Source organism: Ipomoea triloba, chromosome 3 (assembly GCF_003576645.1).
Source record: "Ipomoea triloba cultivar NCNSP0323 chromosome 3, ASM357664v1".
NCBI lineage: Eukaryota > Viridiplantae > Streptophyta > Magnoliopsida > Solanales > Convolvulaceae > Ipomoea > Ipomoea triloba.
The window spans coordinates 15,952,948-15,970,729 of NC_044918.1; the positions used below are offsets into that span (position 1 = coordinate 15,952,948).

General features: G+C 32.8%; 2 protein-coding genes across 2 annotated transcripts; both read left to right on the top strand.

The window, feature by feature from the left end:
- The first annotated feature begins 3,714 nt into the window (after window positions 1-3,714).
- Window positions 3,715-8,331, top strand: LOC116013342 (inositol phosphorylceramide glucuronosyltransferase 1). The gene is made up of 10 exons (XM_031253033.1): window positions 3,715-4,184; window positions 4,609-4,729; window positions 5,040-5,225; window positions 5,551-5,714; window positions 5,975-6,082; window positions 6,480-6,617; window positions 6,702-6,809; window positions 7,260-7,542; window positions 7,634-7,751; window positions 8,004-8,331. Exons 1-10 carry the CDS (start codon window positions 3,933-3,935, stop codon window positions 8,143-8,145), a joined length of 1,620 nt encoding a protein of 539 aa, XP_031108893.1. The 5' UTR covers window positions 3,715-3,932; the 3' UTR covers window positions 8,146-8,331.
- Window positions 8,332-12,747: 4,416 nt separating this feature from the next.
- LOC116011997 (phosphoenolpyruvate carboxylase kinase 2-like) lies at window positions 12,748-14,461 on the top strand. The gene is made up of 2 exons (XM_031251450.1): window positions 12,748-13,597; window positions 13,973-14,461. The coding sequence occupies exons 1-2, from the start codon at window positions 12,811-12,813 to the stop codon at window positions 14,008-14,010; spliced, it is 825 nt and encodes a 274-aa protein (XP_031107310.1). The 5' UTR covers window positions 12,748-12,810; the 3' UTR covers window positions 14,011-14,461.
- Window positions 14,462-17,782: the final 3,321 nt, after the last annotated feature.

A 17,782-nucleotide genomic window follows, 5' to 3' on the forward strand; every position in this document is an offset into this window, starting at 1 on the left:
TTCTTTAATGTCTTCCATTTTCTAACCTTAATTACAATTCTTTTGCAAGTTTGAAGAGTATGTATAATATAATTAAACCCTTTGATTATTAGCAAGTGATTATTCTTTTTTATTCAATAATAACTCAAAGGTAATTTCATGGTTTGAATCGCGGATAGAATTCAATTGTGATATGATAATTAGAGCGATGGAATACGTACAATCTTGGATCCAATTCAAAACAACACATCATTCGATAAAGTAGCGGTTAAAGTAATTGGTTCAATTGAGGGATGTGACAGTTGGCATGAAAGACTAGAGACCAATTACTTTGACAATACGAATAGAGAACGTAGTCTGATCATACTGGCACACATTTAGCTTCCTAATATATCATAATATGGTAGGTATGTAATAATGTTTATAATAAGGTATTCCCAATTAATATTGATGAATAATATAATATAATTAACCCACAATGAATAGGTCTGTATGTAATAATGTTTATATGAAATTGAGATGTGTGGTGGCAAACTGGCAGTGCAAACCAAGTCATGCACTTGACCATATATCCATGTAAAAGGTCAAAAGGTAAAAAGTGTGATTGATGAATTAAAGATGGGATTGTGAATTCATCAAAGAAATTAACTCATTAATCTTTAATTTACAAAATAATAATAATAATTAAAATCACAATTACTACTTGAAGATGCGTTTTAGGTAAAGTTCGTCTTGTAATCCTAATTGGTAAAATATCATAAGGAGATAAATCAATCTATATTACTTGTGCTCAAACTGAAAAACCCTAGCTAGTTTGGCAAATGACAACAATGATGATGTAAATCAGATAAGATTGTCCATAGCTGATCAGTTAAAACCAATAAATCAATAGACAACTTTCATAAGAGAAATCGAAATGTATAACCTACCTTGTGGTGTTAATCTTTACAATATAATATAATCTAAGTAGGTAATTAATGGGGACGGAAGTCAAGAAATGATAATCGAATTTTTTGACTAAGTTGTAATGTGTACTTGACAGTCCTCATTTTCCACTGTGCAATTAGACTATATATATATCCTAAAGGAGATTCTTCTCACCATACACCTAAGGATTAAGCAGATCTGGACTTTTTGCCGACACTAGATTTTGTCATCAAAAGCCACTATGCTTTGGAAAAGTTAAGAATGAATGAATGATACAGCAGTAGTTGCATGGCCGGGTTTACATTCAATGTACGTTTTCTAAGTCTTTTTTTTCCTCTTTCAAGGGATTATTGCTTTCTGCAATATTTTAAGATCCTCAAATCTTAGCAAAAATACTTTAATTTAGAGATTGAAATTGCTTGTCATGATATGCTTTTTGCTTTTGGGTATGCATATTAGGCATAAATTGAGGGTTATATAAGTATGCCTTTTAAAATTCATTGTAATTGTAATTATTATAGTCGATGGAATATTGGGTGTCAAGATAATATGATAGATACACCAAATAGTTATGAGTCTAGTGAAATGACTCGAACAATAGTCTAAATCTGAAAACTTAAATATTATGTACTCCGTATAATAGTGTGTTAAGTATTGTCTATTCCCGAGTGAGAGATTGCAAGATGACATGAAACTGGATATATTTTTTAAAAAATTATATATATATTATTAACCAAAAAAAGAAAACATAGAAGTCGAGTGCACACCCTTGGATAGTGGTTTTTCCTTAAAAAAAAAAAAAAAAAAAAGTAACCCCATTGACTAGACCGTCTAGACGGCCGAGCGGTTGATTTGGCAACCAAGGTTCCAATTAAGTTCACTCCAGGTGGAAGTGGTCTATATATTAGTCTTATTGGTTTGAATCGGTCAACTATGGACAACATAAAATTGTTTACTTCTTTGTAGTTTTTTGCTGGTAAGGGTCAGAAGGTGTATGTATTTTTAAATAGTGATTTCAGATTTTCCTCGTCACCCAAAAAAAGTAAATAGTAAAGAGAGATGAAAATATATTAAAAAAAAAAAAGAGGTTTGGCAGGCTTGAGTAGGATGAAGTTGAAGATGAAGGTGATAATGATGATGGAGTTGAAGGCAAATTCAGTTTGTATTGGTTTGACACAGCACACATATATCATCAAATCTGATCTGCTACTGGAAGTGTCTAGGAAAGTGCATGGTGGATGGCTTTAACACAAATTTTCAACTGGTGAAATTTTCAATTTTAGCATTCTTTACATGGCTTTTACTGTGCTGTCCCATCACTTCCACATATATATCACAATTATTTGGTTTTCGTTTTGCTGCATTCTGGACAAGAAATTTCCTTCTGCTGTGGAAAACTTAGTCAGAATTCCATTTATACCTTCAAAATCACAATAAACTCCACCACTATATGAATTTCTCTCTCTCTCTCTCTCTTTCCAGTTTTCTTTTTAATACTTTTAAAACAAAAAAAAAAAAAAACGAATTAAAAATAAATTTTAATTTTAAGTGAAGATCAACCAAGAGTTCCTCATGACTTTTCCACATTGCTTGTCATTGATAGTTGGCTAGTATGTATTACTGTTAAGCAAATTCCAACTAGTTTTATTGGCAGGCAATTTCTAACTAGCTTTTTAGTGGGTCAGTTGGTTTGTACATCGGGCTAATAGAATGGGTCCTTTGGACTTGTATTTATGTATTATCACCTTATTTTATTATTCCAATAATCAAATTATAGCCCAGCACAATATTTTAAAGGTTTTGGGTCATTTGAATATACTATTATTCTCTAACATAATTTCTTGATATTATCTCCAATTTTATGGTGGTTCTGATCTATTAAAAATCATCAGAACCAAAACCAAACATTCATACAAAATTTTGATTCTAATTCCTTGAAAACATAAAACTATAAACCGATAGTTTAGAACCGGAACCAAACCACACCGCACTCATGTACATTTAAGGATAATATTATTTGCAAAATTTGTTAACAACCCAGCCCAAAAGTTTTATATGGAAGCTCGGCCTACAATCGCAGATTGTGTGGATTCACGGCCCATATTTGGCAAAAAGCAATTGGGCCTCTATGTTTTATAAGGTTATTTAATAAGATTGTTTTTTTTTTAATGGCAAATTATAGACTATAGATAAATATTCATTTTAATATATTAAAATTTTATTTTAAAATAATATATCTAAAAATATACATTTAACATACTAACAATAAATTTCAATATATTAAAAAGTAACCTTATATCAGTGGTTCATTGTATAATAATTGTTTTTTTTAATAAGGAGTAAATAGGTATGTCATAAACAATCATAACGGTCTTCATTTAGTTTTATTTGCAAGCTTACTCGCAAAAAGGAAAAAATTTATCGCACCCATAAAAGGTGAATGAGAGAGGCCTTTGCCGTATGAACACTCTCTTTTTCTTTGATCACAAATTTTTACTCTCCAATTCTTATATTTAAACTAAAAAAATACAAATAAGTGCATTGTCTATTTTTAAAAAATATTTGATTAATAAATAAATACACTCTAAATGTCATCAGTATTGGTTGATTTATCTGAAGAAAAAAAAAAGATTTTATTAGATGCTCAATTACTCATGATCAGCGCAAACAAAGTAAATTTGGGCCATTATAGAAATAGAGAAACAACAGAGGACTAATTAATAATTTCCTGAACATGAACGACAACTTGGACGAAGGTTAACGAAACCCCGTACAGATTCCAGCACGCCAAAAAGGCCAAGACGGCAACGAAGACCAGCAGAAATTTCAACGGAGAAAGGACGGACGATCTAAAACATAATTTATATATATATATCTTTTCATTTAAAATTGTTTCTTTCTCATGATTACGGACTTTAAAATTCATACAGTTCAAAGCCCCCTCAAAAAGTTGTAGTCTTTAGATCTTCAAACTTCAATTTCTTCGCCTTCCTACGCCCAAATCCCATAATTTTCTCCAGAAAAGCATGGGATCTTTTAGAGGGAGCTTTGGGGTTGTTTGGCTGTGCCTAATTTTGTGTGTATTTAGCAATTATTGCGTTGCTGGAGAACCGAGATCGCAATCTTCGGAAGAAGCTTACGTCACGCTTCTCTACGGCGATGAGTTCCTCCTCGGCGTTCGAGTTCTCGGCAAGTCTATCCGGGATACTGGAACCACTAAAGATATGGTTGTTTTGGTCTCAGATGGTGTCTCCAGCTATGCCAAACAGCTCCTTATGGTACTTTCTTTAATTCAGATAGAAAAAAAAAAAAGAAAATTTGAATCTTTCTTTTATTTTGTATTGTTTTTGCATATGGTTTATGTTTATTTATGTATTTTTGAACTTATGGTACACTAAGTAATTAGTTGAGATAATTACTTTAGAACACTAGCTTATGTAAACAGCTCCTTCAGGTGCTTTTCTTGAATTCAGATAGAACAAAATTGAAACTTTCTTTTATTTTGTATTGTTTTTGTATATGGTTTATGATCTTTTATGTATTTATGAACTTATGGTACACTAAGTAGTTAGTTGAGATGATTATTTTAGAACAATAACTTATGTATTTTGGTAAGCAGTCAAATTGAGCTAATCAATTACTTGTGTGGCTGGATTGTTTTTATTGTTGAATGATATAGGAGAGTTTCTGGTTTCTATGCAGGCTGATGGGTGGATTGTGGAAGAAATTACTTTGTTGGCGAACCCAAATCAAGTGAGGCCGAAGAGGTTTTGGGGTGTCTATACAAAGCTAAAAATCTTCAATATGACTAGATACAAGAAAGGTGATTTGATTTCCTAGTAATTCGATTTAGTTGTTGATGGATGCGGATAAAAGTAGTTTAAGTGGGGTCTTAAGTTTAGACTGTTCGACTAAGCTCTGTCCAAGTGAAAGAATTGCTTGATCACTTGGTTGGGAACGGTCCTGACCTTACCCGGGCTTACCTTGGCCTTTTAACTACTTTTTAAAAGAAAATTGTGGCTTATTTTTAATGTCCTTAGCCTACATTTTCTTTTAATGTAATTCATCCAGATTGCTGGAATGTGTGATCTAAACGACTACCTTCACTTAACCCTTTTCCAATGTTCTGGCAGTGGTGTATCTTGATGCTGATACGATAGTTGTTAAGAACATAGAAGACCTATTTAAATGTGGAAAGTTTTGTGCAAACTTGAAACATTCAGAAAGGCTGAATTCTGGAGTCATGGTTGTTGAGCCATCCAAGGAAGTTTTTAACGATATGATGAGCAAGGTTAACACTTTGCATTCTTACACCGGAGGTATGCTCGATTCGTGTATTCATTCAATTGCAATGCCATATCTTTCCACTTTATTCAAAAAAACTGGTTGCATTCTATGTTTTTCACAATGCAATGTTTGGATGATTTCATGTAATCTGATAATTCTGATATGCTATTGCACTTATCATCTTGTCTCAAGTATATTAGGAAATGAAGTTATGGTCTTATACTTATATGTCTGAATGTACCTCCTCCATTTACTGTAAAAAAATGCAGTTATAGATATTGATAGTTTTGAAATTGAGTGCCCTTTTTTTTTTTGAAGAAGTCTCTCTATCTCATTACATTTTCTTGCTGCTTACAGGTGATCAAGGGTTTCTCAATTCCTACTATGCTGGGTTTCCTAATGCTCATGTCTTTGAGCCAAACTTGTCTCCTGATGTCTTAAACTCTAGACCGGTTCCTAAAATGGAAAGACTCTCTACTCTTTACAATGCAGATGTTGGCCTTTACATGCTTGCTAACAAGGTATTATCTGGTTTCAAGAGGCTTCTTCTTCCTCTGTTTTCTGTTGAAAATGGCACCGCACATACCAGCTGCAAGCCTGCAATCTTTCTCTCTTTTCTCCCAGTGAATGTGGGCCTCGCAGTGGATTATAAGTCCTTTCTCTGCAGCCTGCAAAATTCTGAAATGAAGTCTTTTGCTTGCATCTTAACTCTATCTATTTCATCTTCGTTTTTTTTTTTTAATTTTATTTAAAAAAAAAAAAACTGTTACTGTTATTGCAGTGGATGGTTGATGAGAAAGAACTTCGAGTTATTCATTACACTCTTGGGCCACTCAAGCCATGGGATTGGTGGACATCATGGCTTTTGAAACCGGTTGATGTCTGGCAGGTATTTTTCTTCTACTTCCCCTTTCTCTCAACCATATCAAATCGATGTTAAAAAAATAAAAATAAAAATTACTATATTTCCATTCAACTCTCCCGACTGTCTTCGTTCATGCAATAGTGAACCTTCTATCTTTCACCAATGTGTTTAATCAGTTAATTCCTGAAATTTCTTTTGTTCCCTCTTTTTCACTGGAAATACCTCTCCGACAGTCCTACCAACCAATATCTGCACCAACCCTTTGCTTCTTGGAATGGCTGTTTTGCCAGAATTTGTAGATTTATCCTTTGAGTTGGAGAATATGTCTTTTATATCTTGCAATCTGTAGAGCCATAGACGAGGGTTCAATTAACTTATCTTCCTCAATTATATGACTTTCTTATGCTTATTGGTGCTGCAGAATGCTAGGGTGCAGCTTAAAGAATCTCTGCCAGGAACCCATGGAGGCAAAAATCCTAAAGATGAATTTATTGTCAAGTTACTATTTCTGCTTCCATTATTTCTTGTACTTCTTTCCTACTATCGGTCATATCTACAGGTAAACAAGATAACCGTTTCTTTTTGCTAGTCAACCATGTAATTATATCATCTACATGAAACTGAGCTTGCTTTTTACCTGCAGACACGCTCAATTTATGATCACATTAAGCAAATATACTACAAGTTCAGAGCAGGAGGTGTCCTTCCTTACTCTTCAGTTCCTTCGTCCACCATCAGCTCTAACCAGCAGGTGCATCTTCTTTTCGATTCTAAGAGCATGATAATACCAATTAACATTATGGCCCTGTTTGGTAAATGGCTGGCTGATAGCTGTTAGCTGATTGGGTTAGTAGGTATGATTAGTTGATAACATTAGCTGATTGTAGAAAGGTGTTTGGTAAATTAGTAGCTGATAGCTGTTTGGTATAATTTCTTTTCTCAAAAAGCTAATTGAAAAGGCTGCTTTGGGTAGCCTTTTGAATTTTAGTATTTTGGAGTTACAGAAAAATTATTAACCAAACACTTAGATTGATTTTTTAACTAAATCAAACAACTAATAGTGGTCAAATAAGTCAAAGTTGGCTGATTATTTACCAAACAGGGCCTATATGTATATGCATATATTTCTGTTGATATTTCACTCTCATTATGAGAAATAACATTAGAAGAACATACTGACATGATTTTGTGATAAATGCAGTCAACAAATGGTGCGCAATTAAAGGTGCCTTCTTATCTTGGTGGGATGTCTATCTTTGTCTGTTTTGCTGCTGCTTTGTTGTCCGTTGGGCTATCAATTCTGATCATCCCTCGCCAAATAATGCCTTGGACTGGGCTCATCCTAATGTATGAGTGGACATTCACGCTTTTCTTGCTTTCGTTTGGAAGTTATTTGCACTTAGTCCAACATTGGGGAAAGATGGTGGGAAACCAAGCAGCAGGTCATTCTAGACCTAAATCTTTGGCATATGATTCGGCAAAAGGTTTGTCGACTTTAAGGACTCACTAAGTTACATGTTTCACTAAATTTGATATTTGTTGGCCATTTATGTTCGTTTTTTGTTCCTTTTGTAGGTCATCGGCAGTCATGTTGTGACATGGATGCATGGAACTATGGTTTAGGGATGGCATTTCTTGCCATTTTAACACCATCACTTCCTTGTCTATTTGGGATCACATCACTATTTGCGAGGTAATCTTTTGTTTACTTATTTTCTCATAAATATAGTGTGTAAAAGGATGCGATTAGATCCATAAGGTGCCACTCAGTTTACTTGCTATGTTCGGGAATAGTTCTAAGCTCTGCATTTATCATTATATCGGTTTGTTTTTAAACACTTTGTTCTTCTTCACTGTCAAGATTCCGTTGGATTTGAACATAACCATCCTGAAAGGCGGGCTCTACATGTTTATAGTTAATATAACAGCTGTATATATCTCGCAGGTTAGGTTTGATGGTAGCGGGAGGCATTGTTCTGGCATCCTTCATGACGTATGCTTCAGAGCACTTGGCAATTAGATCATTTACGCGAGGAGTGGAAGATAAAGACACGCAGAGGAGTACGAGTGTATGTTTCTTGTGCTGACCTCGAGTCTTGAATCGTCGTATGCCAGCTAACTAAAACATTCTTTTCTTCTTCTTCTTCTTCTTCCCTTATTGTAATTTTGTTGTTGTGCTATAACCATATGTGTGCCCTATGAGTTAATTTGTATATGGTTTTGAAATACTAATTAATGAGGTTGAAGAAAATCTATGATTCTGTCTTGTCTCTCATGACCCACTGAGAATATGGGTGTTTTTCTGCCATAAACTTCATCCCTTACCATGACCCACTGAGAATAAGGGGAGTTTTATGCCATAAACTTCATCCCTTATGTGAATTAATTATGTAACTGTAAATAAACCAAGAGTACATAGTATGTCAATTGCATGTAAATAATATTTAATTGCCAGTATATAATTTAGATAGGGTTCATTCATCATGTGGGGTGAATTCTGGTCCATGATAAAAACGATTGTAGATTGTTGTATTCTTGATGAGAATGCAGAAAGAATGGTGAATTCTAGTCTATGATGTAACGATGGTAGATGGTTGTCTGACGAGAAGTCGAGAATGCAGAAAGTGGGGTTTGTAGCATGACTCGGAGGGTTCCATTTGTTTTTGTGTCGTGAGTCTCGGTAGATGAGATAAATATACAAGTATTCATGTGCCAAGTGGATAAGATTGAAACCATAAAATGATGGTAGATTGTTGTCTTCTTGACGAGAATGCAGAAAGTGGGGATTGTTGCATGACTCGAAGGGTTCCACTTGTTTTTGTGTCGCAAGTCTGGGTAAATGAGATAAATATACAAGTATTCATGTGCCAAGTGGATAATATTGAAACCATAAAGCCATTCAAGTTTGTGGTTAGAACATCTCTTTCAAATTAACATTCCTTGCCTTATGAGTACCTAATTGCCATGTGCCATTGCTAACTTCTACTAGGGTGGATGTAATCATATGATTAGAAGTAAGGAGTTAGGACCAAAAAAGGGAGCAGACATTGATGGTACTATATTTGTATATTCACAAGAGTGGCAAGAGTTCAGATTCCTTGGGTCTCTATTATTGTTGGACAGCCAAGAATAATCAATCAACTTGAAAAAAATTAATAAATAAAAATTCAACAACCTATAAATAATGATCATAACCAGATTAAATTTAATCAATTGTTATCTATTGCCAAAATTATATTCTCAACTAGGGTCCGTGCACATTGTGGATCCTAGTTCAAATTCTATACTTGCAGTTAAGATAAACCATATGTAAATAAATTAAACGTACATAATATGTTAAAACTTTGATTTATGAAAAAACTCACAACTATTACTTAAAGGTATACACTGGGTGAAGCTCGTTTTGTGATCCTAATCGACAAAGGACCACGAGGAGGTAAACCAGCATAGGTTGTCCGTAACTGACCGATTCAAACCAATAAGACTAATAGACAGCTTTCACGAAGAGTTTGACTTAGAACTTTATAATTACCAAGAAAACTATTCGATCAACTTAAACATAATATATTAACTACATATACATAACCTAGATTAGGGTTCACAATGTATATGGTGGATCATGATATGCAATATAATGATGCTATCTACTATCTAGTCTCATAGTGTGGGTGTAATGATCAAACTGGCCAACATTATTGGCAGCACTATAGGACTACCCAGGCTTCTGATCCGATCCAATTAGTCTATAGTTGTATACTATAATATCACCCCATCTATTATACTTATAAGTTATAACAGAGTAATGTTATTTAAGGTGGTTTATTTTTTAATGTTGTGGATTAAGAAATAATCAGATTATGAGTGTTTTATACTTGAAAAATAAGCACAACTTCTTTTGACTTAGTTTACCTGGTGCAGGTCTTTAGGTAGCAGGCAGGCAAGTAAATGGGACAATAAGCCTGATTATACAAAGAACATGACTCTTGATGATGATGATGATTCTTTTTTTATTTATATTTTTTGTTCATGACCATTTTAGACATTTTAAAAAGAGAAATTATACAACAGATCAGACAAAACCTTAACTACCTAATTAAAAAACTAAAGAAAGGGGAAATAATAATTTTGGTTTCTAAATTATATAAAAATACGGACTAGTATTTTTTTAGTCTCGCAATTGTCTTCAAAGTAAATTTTTTGTCCCTCAGTTATTGCAATGTGACTTTTTCATCCCTAAGCTTGGTTAGTGTTCAGTTAAAAAAGCTACTACGTAGGCAATTGAGTGAAGAAAAAAAAAAACGGGTCACATGACCTCATAGAACACTACAAAGTTCTTGTATAATTTTATATTCTACTGATAAAATAACATAAGAAAGATACCTATTTCATCATCTTCACAGTGACTGTAAGTCATGTGGAAGGTATATACATAGGAATATTCTCCTTTTTTTTTTTTTTTTAAATTCAGATTTTTCAATTTTAAATGATTATATATAGACCCTCATGAATCCACCTAAAATGATTTCAAGTTCTTCGATTGGTCAAAGTCTCCAATGGAGTTTGAACTCTCACCATGCCGCTGAAAGTATAAGATTAAACATTGATTGATCGACCACTTAAAACTATCACGGCGGGGCTAAAAATATTCCTTTATATGTATTATAGTACAGTGAAAGAGATGTGTTATCCATACGCCAAAACACAAATAAGTCAAGAAACAAGTTGTGGGTCACTTCAATCTCCAACTGCCATAATGCCATTGAAGAATGGTTAAGTTTGAGATGGACATGAAAATGAATGCGTGGTACGATTCATTTCGTACTGTGATATGATATACAAAGGTGGCATTCAGGCTAGGTGTGCATATACAATAATTCAATTATATTGCTTTCTTTAAAGTTGAAACTATATCTAACATGTGTGGCTACAATAATTGAGGGTTTTATATAAAGAATAAAAATAAAAATTGTTCACACAACTTGTCTTTATGTCAATCATGTACCCTTACAAGCCCGTAAGGGCAGCTCAAGTGGTAAGAGAGTTACACCTGCAGCCGAGAGGTCGTGGGTTCGAACCTCAAGCCCTTGAGTTTGTGCCGGTCAGCTATGGGTAACCTAGGCTGATTTACCTCCTTGTGGCTCTTTGCCGGCTAGAGTCACAGGGCGAGGGCTTTACCCACATACTCACATAGTGAGGAGTGGGGTTTACCTCGTTAATAAATAAATAAATCATGTACCCTTACAAGGCTTATCAACACACTTTTCTAGACATAATATAATATAATATGACAATCCCACAACACACTTTTCTAGACATAATATAATATAATATGACAATCCCATGGACATGAACCCTGACTTAATTGCTTACGTAAGAGCATAATGAAAATTTTATGAATTGTATTACAATATTTGATTGATTTAAATAATACTTCATTCGTCCTATTTTATTTGTCGGGTTCAGTTAATGAGATTTGACTGAAGTTATTTTTAATTCAATTTTTTATAATATTAAGTTTAGTATTATTATACAAAATTTATATACTTAGAAACTACACTAAAAGCATTATTAAACACAAAAATTAAAATTTAAAAATAAGTAAAAATATTAAAGAAAATAAACAAAGAAGAAAATGTTGGTTTGACCAATAAATAGTAAGTAGGACAGATAATGGGACAGAGAGAGTAACTCTTTTTAAGAATTAAAAATACATTACTAAATTATGTTTATTTTTAGTTTTAAAATAATGTTTATTTTAAAAAATGCTATTTCGTTTAAGATCTATTTTATAAATTAAACATGCCATAAGAGTTCATTTTAATTTTAGTTCTTAACTAGATGATGTTATATATGTATATATATAAGGATGGAGGAGACCTGAAAGCATAAATCAAACATACAAGCAATAGTCACCTTGACATGGCCTTTTTTGTTTGCACATTTAATTAATCCTGCCTTTTTAATGCAGATTATATCGTGGATTGAAAATCGCTATCCGTAGGCTCAAATTTATATTTGGAACAAGACTCTAATTCAAATTATATACACAGTTAATTTATTACATACTTTTAATTAATAGATTATATCTGAATATACATAATTTATTGATTAAATGTACATAATAATTAACTAGATGACATGATTTATTAACTGATATAAGCGGTATGTACAAAATATTAAATAGGATGCACAATGTTTATTAACATTTTAAATGGTAAAAATTAGTTAATTATTTTTTAAAATATAAATATTAAATTTATAAAATGATATATATAATTATACAATAATATACATATTTTTTTGATATTGTTCAAATTTGATAATCAAAATTTATCATTTTAATATTTTGTAAAAGTCAATTGAAATTTAATAGTTCAAATAAATTTAACATGATTATTAAATTTTTGCACATCGTACCATTTGCGTGTATCTTATACTAGTGTTCACTTATATAAGATTAGGTATAATATAATATTAAATATTTATATATTTTTATAGTAACGGTAGGTCCGAGGTAGTATAACCTAGCGTTTTCTTCTCGGGTGACACCTCATTGCTTAACTGTAAATATAACCGCCTTTCCCGACACAAGAAACAAAACTGTATGAACATGAATCTACCAAAATAACCTCGGAATATTCGTATAGATAGTTAGATACCATTCTTAATTCTCTCTCCGCTTATAAATAAACACTTAACCCCTCCCCTCATTTTGCATAACCAAACACAAAATTTGCATTTTCTTCCTAATCATGTGCGAAAGTTTGAGGCTAAAGTACCAGTTGTGCGAAGAAATCGGGCGTGGAAGGTTCGGCACCGTCTACCGTTGTTTTTCTCCGGTCACCGGAGAATCTTACGCCTGCAAGACGATTGAGAAGAATCTGCTCCTTGATTCCACCGACCGGGAGTGTCTGGAGAAGGAGCCGAAGATTCTTCAATTTCTCGCCGGAGATTCGAATATTCTCCGGCTGGTGGATATCTACGAGGACGATAATTATCTCCACGTGGTGACGGAGCTCTGCGCCGGCGGCGATCTGTACGAGCGGGTGGTGGCGCGGGGGGCGTTGCCGGAGGCGGAGGCGGCGGGGATTTTCCGGCAGCTGATGTCGGCGATTGGGCGGTGCCACGTCACCGGGATTGCCCACCGGGACGTGAAGCCGGACAATGTGTTGTTCGATTCGGAGGGGAATCTGAAGCTGGCGGATTTCGGGTCGGCGGAGTGGTTCGGAGGGTACGAGGATCGGATGATGAATGGGGTGGTGGGGACCCCGTACTACGTGGCGCCGGAGGTTTTGATGGGCCGAGATTATAACGAGAAGGTGGACGTGTGGAGTGCGGGGGTTATTCTGTATATAATGCTCGCCGGAGCTCCGCCGTTCTTCGGCGAGACGCCGGCGGAGACTTTTGAGGCGGTGTTGAGGGCCAACCTGAGATTTCCGACTAGACTTTTCCGGTCGGTTTCGCCGGAAGCTAAAGATCTGCTCAGAAAGATGATGTGCAAGGACCCTTATAGACGCTTGTCTGCAGAACAAGTCTTAAGTAAGTAATCCTCTCTATTCCATTTTACCTGTCTTACTTTTTCTTCAAGCATAAATGAGACAATCAAGCATAAATGAGACAATCAATTTAGGAGAAGGGAAGTAAAATCTTTTCTTTCATTTTCACCAATTCCCATGTTAAAGATTCTCTTTTTGGCAACTTTAATCTTAGCTAAATAAACTTTAATTCATATTAGACGGGTAAATCAGGGTAACTTATTAGATGATCAGATAAGTATCTGGTGTATAAAATCAAAAACCAATTAAGCTGTCTATATAGGTTTTGTGATTTTTTTCTTTACATTAGTAATTTGTTTATTGATTATTTGATTTGAGAAATGAAAATTGGTCTAAATTTGGATATTATGAAATGCAGGGCACCCATGGGTGATGAGTGGAGGAGAGACAAGATGAATATAAAGACTAAAGTACAGAATGAAGTATTAGTGTGGGGTTGCTGTATATACAGTTATATACACCAGACCACTGGTTATGGCAGTCAATGGTTTGAACTCTGTAGACAAGAATGAAGAAGGAGAAGCAGAGGGAGAATGGAAATATCCCAGTTTATAAGGGCCTAGTTATTCCCCTTGCCCATCTCCATATAAAAATGTATATGTATATTTCTACACTTTTGTGGGGTAGAATACTACAATCTGAGGCTGTATACATATTAGAATGAGTGAATCTCTATATGTATAGACAAAACTAGAAGAATAAAAGCGTCGTTGTAAAGATACATGATGCTCCACTTAGACATGAATCCATTATGGCTTTTCCCCTGCCTTTTGTGATTCCGCAGTATTAAATTTTACTCTTTCACTTTTACCATTATATAATAAATAAAAATATGATATTTTTAGCATGTCCTAAAAAATGTGTTTATATCAAAGCCAATGATAGGGATACAGATTAACCCGTCTACTCAAGGGTTAACCTGTATTTTACATTGTATATATGGGTCGGATTAAAACTTCTCCAACTTAACTGGTCTAAAATACAAGTTGAACGGATTAATTTGATCGGTTGTTATGCCATAGACTCGGGTCCACCTTGCAAGGTGGACTTGAGTTTATAACATAATGCCATAATTTGTCTAATTTGACGAGTTGGGCTCGTTTTGAAGCTCTAATTACGTTTCTTTTGGGGTGAATGTGTCAAAATTGATTTCTTGTTTAACAAAAAAAATAAAAAATAATCAGATACTAGTATTAGTTTTATTTTTGCGTGACGAAAATATTGACTTAGAAGAGTCCGTATGCTGACTTAAAAATAAATATTGACTTGGAAAAAGAAAAAGTTGTATGCTTCAAGAATATGCGTAGCATCTTCTCCCACTTTTCCGTTTTTTAACATTTTTCTTCCTTATTTATTTATTTATATTTATTTATGTGAAAGGTTGAAGAAATTCCCATGTGTTGTTTGTGGAAATTTGACCACCAAATAAACCAAGTCCAAAAATATATTCACTAATTAAGCATATTCATCTTTGGGTGGAATTGTAGAAGTCAAGCACCGAATTGCTTCATCACGCCAAACAGTTACTAAATATAAGAAAAATAAAATTATGCTTTAATTATTAATTATAATTTTTTTCGTAATAGTTAGTGCTTAATCATGACAATTTTTAAAATTTTCTATGTAAAATCTCAAAAATAAAAATAAAAAATTCTATGCAGAATCCCAACTATGGTAATTATATTATAACCCAACTCTCCTCGTATATAAAAACTAAAAAGTTATGGATATATTAATTATTACAAAGTATAATATTTATTAAATATTATTCATAAATATCAAATAATAACAAAATAATTTGAATAAACTTGAGAATATTCAATAGGTATATACAATGGTATTCAGTGCAGCTGTTAGGGCTCATAATTATGTCATTACTTATTAATTTATCACTAAAAAATTAATTGAGCTGCCCAAATAAATTATCATAAATTAATCTGTAAACTAACATATCATATCCCACGCAAATTCCTCATCAACCATGTGCCATTGGGACCACTTTGTCGTACCCATTGCTGTCGAGAATTCAAAATTTTTTGTGACTTTTCATGAACCCACTCTTTTTTTTAAAAGGATTTTATGAATTGATACATATTTATTGGATTAAATATTAAAATAAAGAATATTAATAAATTTCAGTGAGTGATGATTTTTCTTTTCAAAACTTAAGAATTTAAAACTTTCTGTAAAATATATTTTCTTTATTAATTGTTTTTTTTTTTTGAAAAACTCTATTAATTGTTTAATCGGTCAAAGAAAGAGATAAGTAGTTTGGCTGCCTGCCAATGTTTATTATAAGTCATTTCAATTTTCAATGTCTTCTAGAACCTCCTCACGTTCTGCATATCAGACCACGGCTCTTTGTAGGGGGACAAAATGAAAATATTATGTTTATTCTCATTCTGTACTCTTAACTTTTATTTTCACACAAAACTTTAACAGACATTTGTATTGAGATCTATTTTAGAAAAAAAATTATCAGTATCTATTACATTAGAAAGTAAGATTTGAGAGTATGTACTAAAACTCTGAGCAAAATTATGAAATACTACCTAATAATAATATTTTTAAAAGAAAATGATATTTTTTTCGTTTTAAAGAAGAAAGTGAAATTACAATTAAGTACTTTTTTTTTTTTTTGAAAACAAACAACTTAAAGGTGAATGAAATTTAACAATAGTGCACTTAATACTTCTTTGATCTATGAATTTTTATTTCATATTTTTTTTCGTACAACATCCAGTATCATCATTACCGTGAAATTAATTTTAATTGCTCTAAAAGTGTATTTGTATTAACAGTCCATTTACCAATTACTTAAAGTTATTGTACTTTTGGACGGGTTGAGCATGAAAAATGTTTACTCATCCCGTTTTCAACTTGTTGGCCCATATAACATACAGATTATACGGGACATGTCAACCCACTTACCTATTTACAAAAAAAAAATTAAACTTTTAAAACCTTATCATTTTTTTTTCTCGAATTTGGTTGATGATGAATCATTCATGAAAATTTTGTTATCAAGTTAATACTTAAGTAGTTAAGTATGATGTATTAAAAAACTTTTATTAGAGTCAACCATTTGAATAAATTTTTGTATAGCACAATAAAAGTCTTTATATTTAGTATTTAGTCACGCCAATTGTCAAGAATATCTTAAATTGTTTAAATGCGAATATATAAAAAAAAATACTAAGTCAAAAATGTATTTAGAAGAAAATTGTCCATTTTGCCACTTGTGATTCGTCATTATTGAACGTTGAACAAATGCAAAATTCTACATCAATCGATCATTTTCATTATATTTTTTACTACGAAAGATTTTTTGCATGGACAATGATGTCAAAAAAGGTATATTATGAATAATATTATATATTATATTTTAATAGTCAACCACCTATATGTTTGTGCCTTAAAGAAAATATCCACATAACTTATCAGTTATCACATGCAAATAAATGAATAATTGATACATTGTGTCATTCCTTACATAAGTATAGCAAATTAAAGTAAAAGATGTTAATTTATTAATATTTTTGTTGTCAGACCACAATTTTTTTTCAATTAAGGTATATTAGGATCTCTAACACTAAGACTAATTAATGTGATTCGTGTCAAGTAAGACCTCAAAAGACGACAATTAAAAGCACACCATTTATGAGTTTTACGAACTTGAGACTTTTGATTAAATTAGAAAATACTCAGACTTACGCTATCTCATTCACACTCTAATTCGGACATTGACTCTTTGTGCTTCATCAGTTGATTTAGAAAGTATGTATGAACAAATACTACTCCGTACATTGTAACAGAGTCAATTGTACTCAAAAAATTATTTAATTAATTAAATTTCCATTTCCTCTGCCCAACACAGCCTAATATTGTAAAACTTTCATGTTATTTAGTTTTTTGTTTCCAAGGTTGCCGGTAGGACTTGGGAAGTTGAAAACGATGAACACAATAAAGCATCTCCTAAAGCATATACCAAACAGTTTGACTACACTTTCACACTTAGCTTGTCTCCCTGCCCTCCACCTTTTATTACTTATAAATTCAATTCCCAACATATTTATATTCCCAGCATATACCAAATAATCAATGTATTTTCATTGCTAAAATCCATAATTTGATATTTTATAAGTCAGATGGTAAAGAAAATGCGATA

What these genes read in the sequence shown, in the direction of transcription:
- LOC116011997 (XM_031251450.1), top strand. Translation starts at nt 12,811, where the DNA reads ATGTGCGAAAGTTTGAGGCTAAAGTACCAGTTGTGCGAAGAAATCGGG. An exon ending in GTCTGCAGAACAAGTCTTAA is followed by an intron (nt 13,598 to 13,972) that starts GTAAGTAATCCT and finishes TATGAAATGCAG; the next exon opens with GGCACCCATGGGTGATGAGT.
- LOC116013342 (XM_031253033.1), top strand. Translation starts at nt 3,933, where the DNA reads ATGGGATCTTTTAGAGGGAGCTTTGGGGTTGTTTGGCTGTGCCTAATT. An exon ending in ATGCCAAACAGCTCCTTATG is followed by an intron (nt 4,185 to 4,608) that starts GTACTTTCTTTA and finishes GTTTCTATGCAG; the next exon opens with GCTGATGGGTGGATTGTGGA. An exon ending in ATCACATCACTATTTGCGAG is followed by an intron (nt 7,752 to 8,003) that starts GTAATCTTTTGT and finishes TATATCTCGCAG; the next exon opens with GTTAGGTTTGATGGTAGCGG.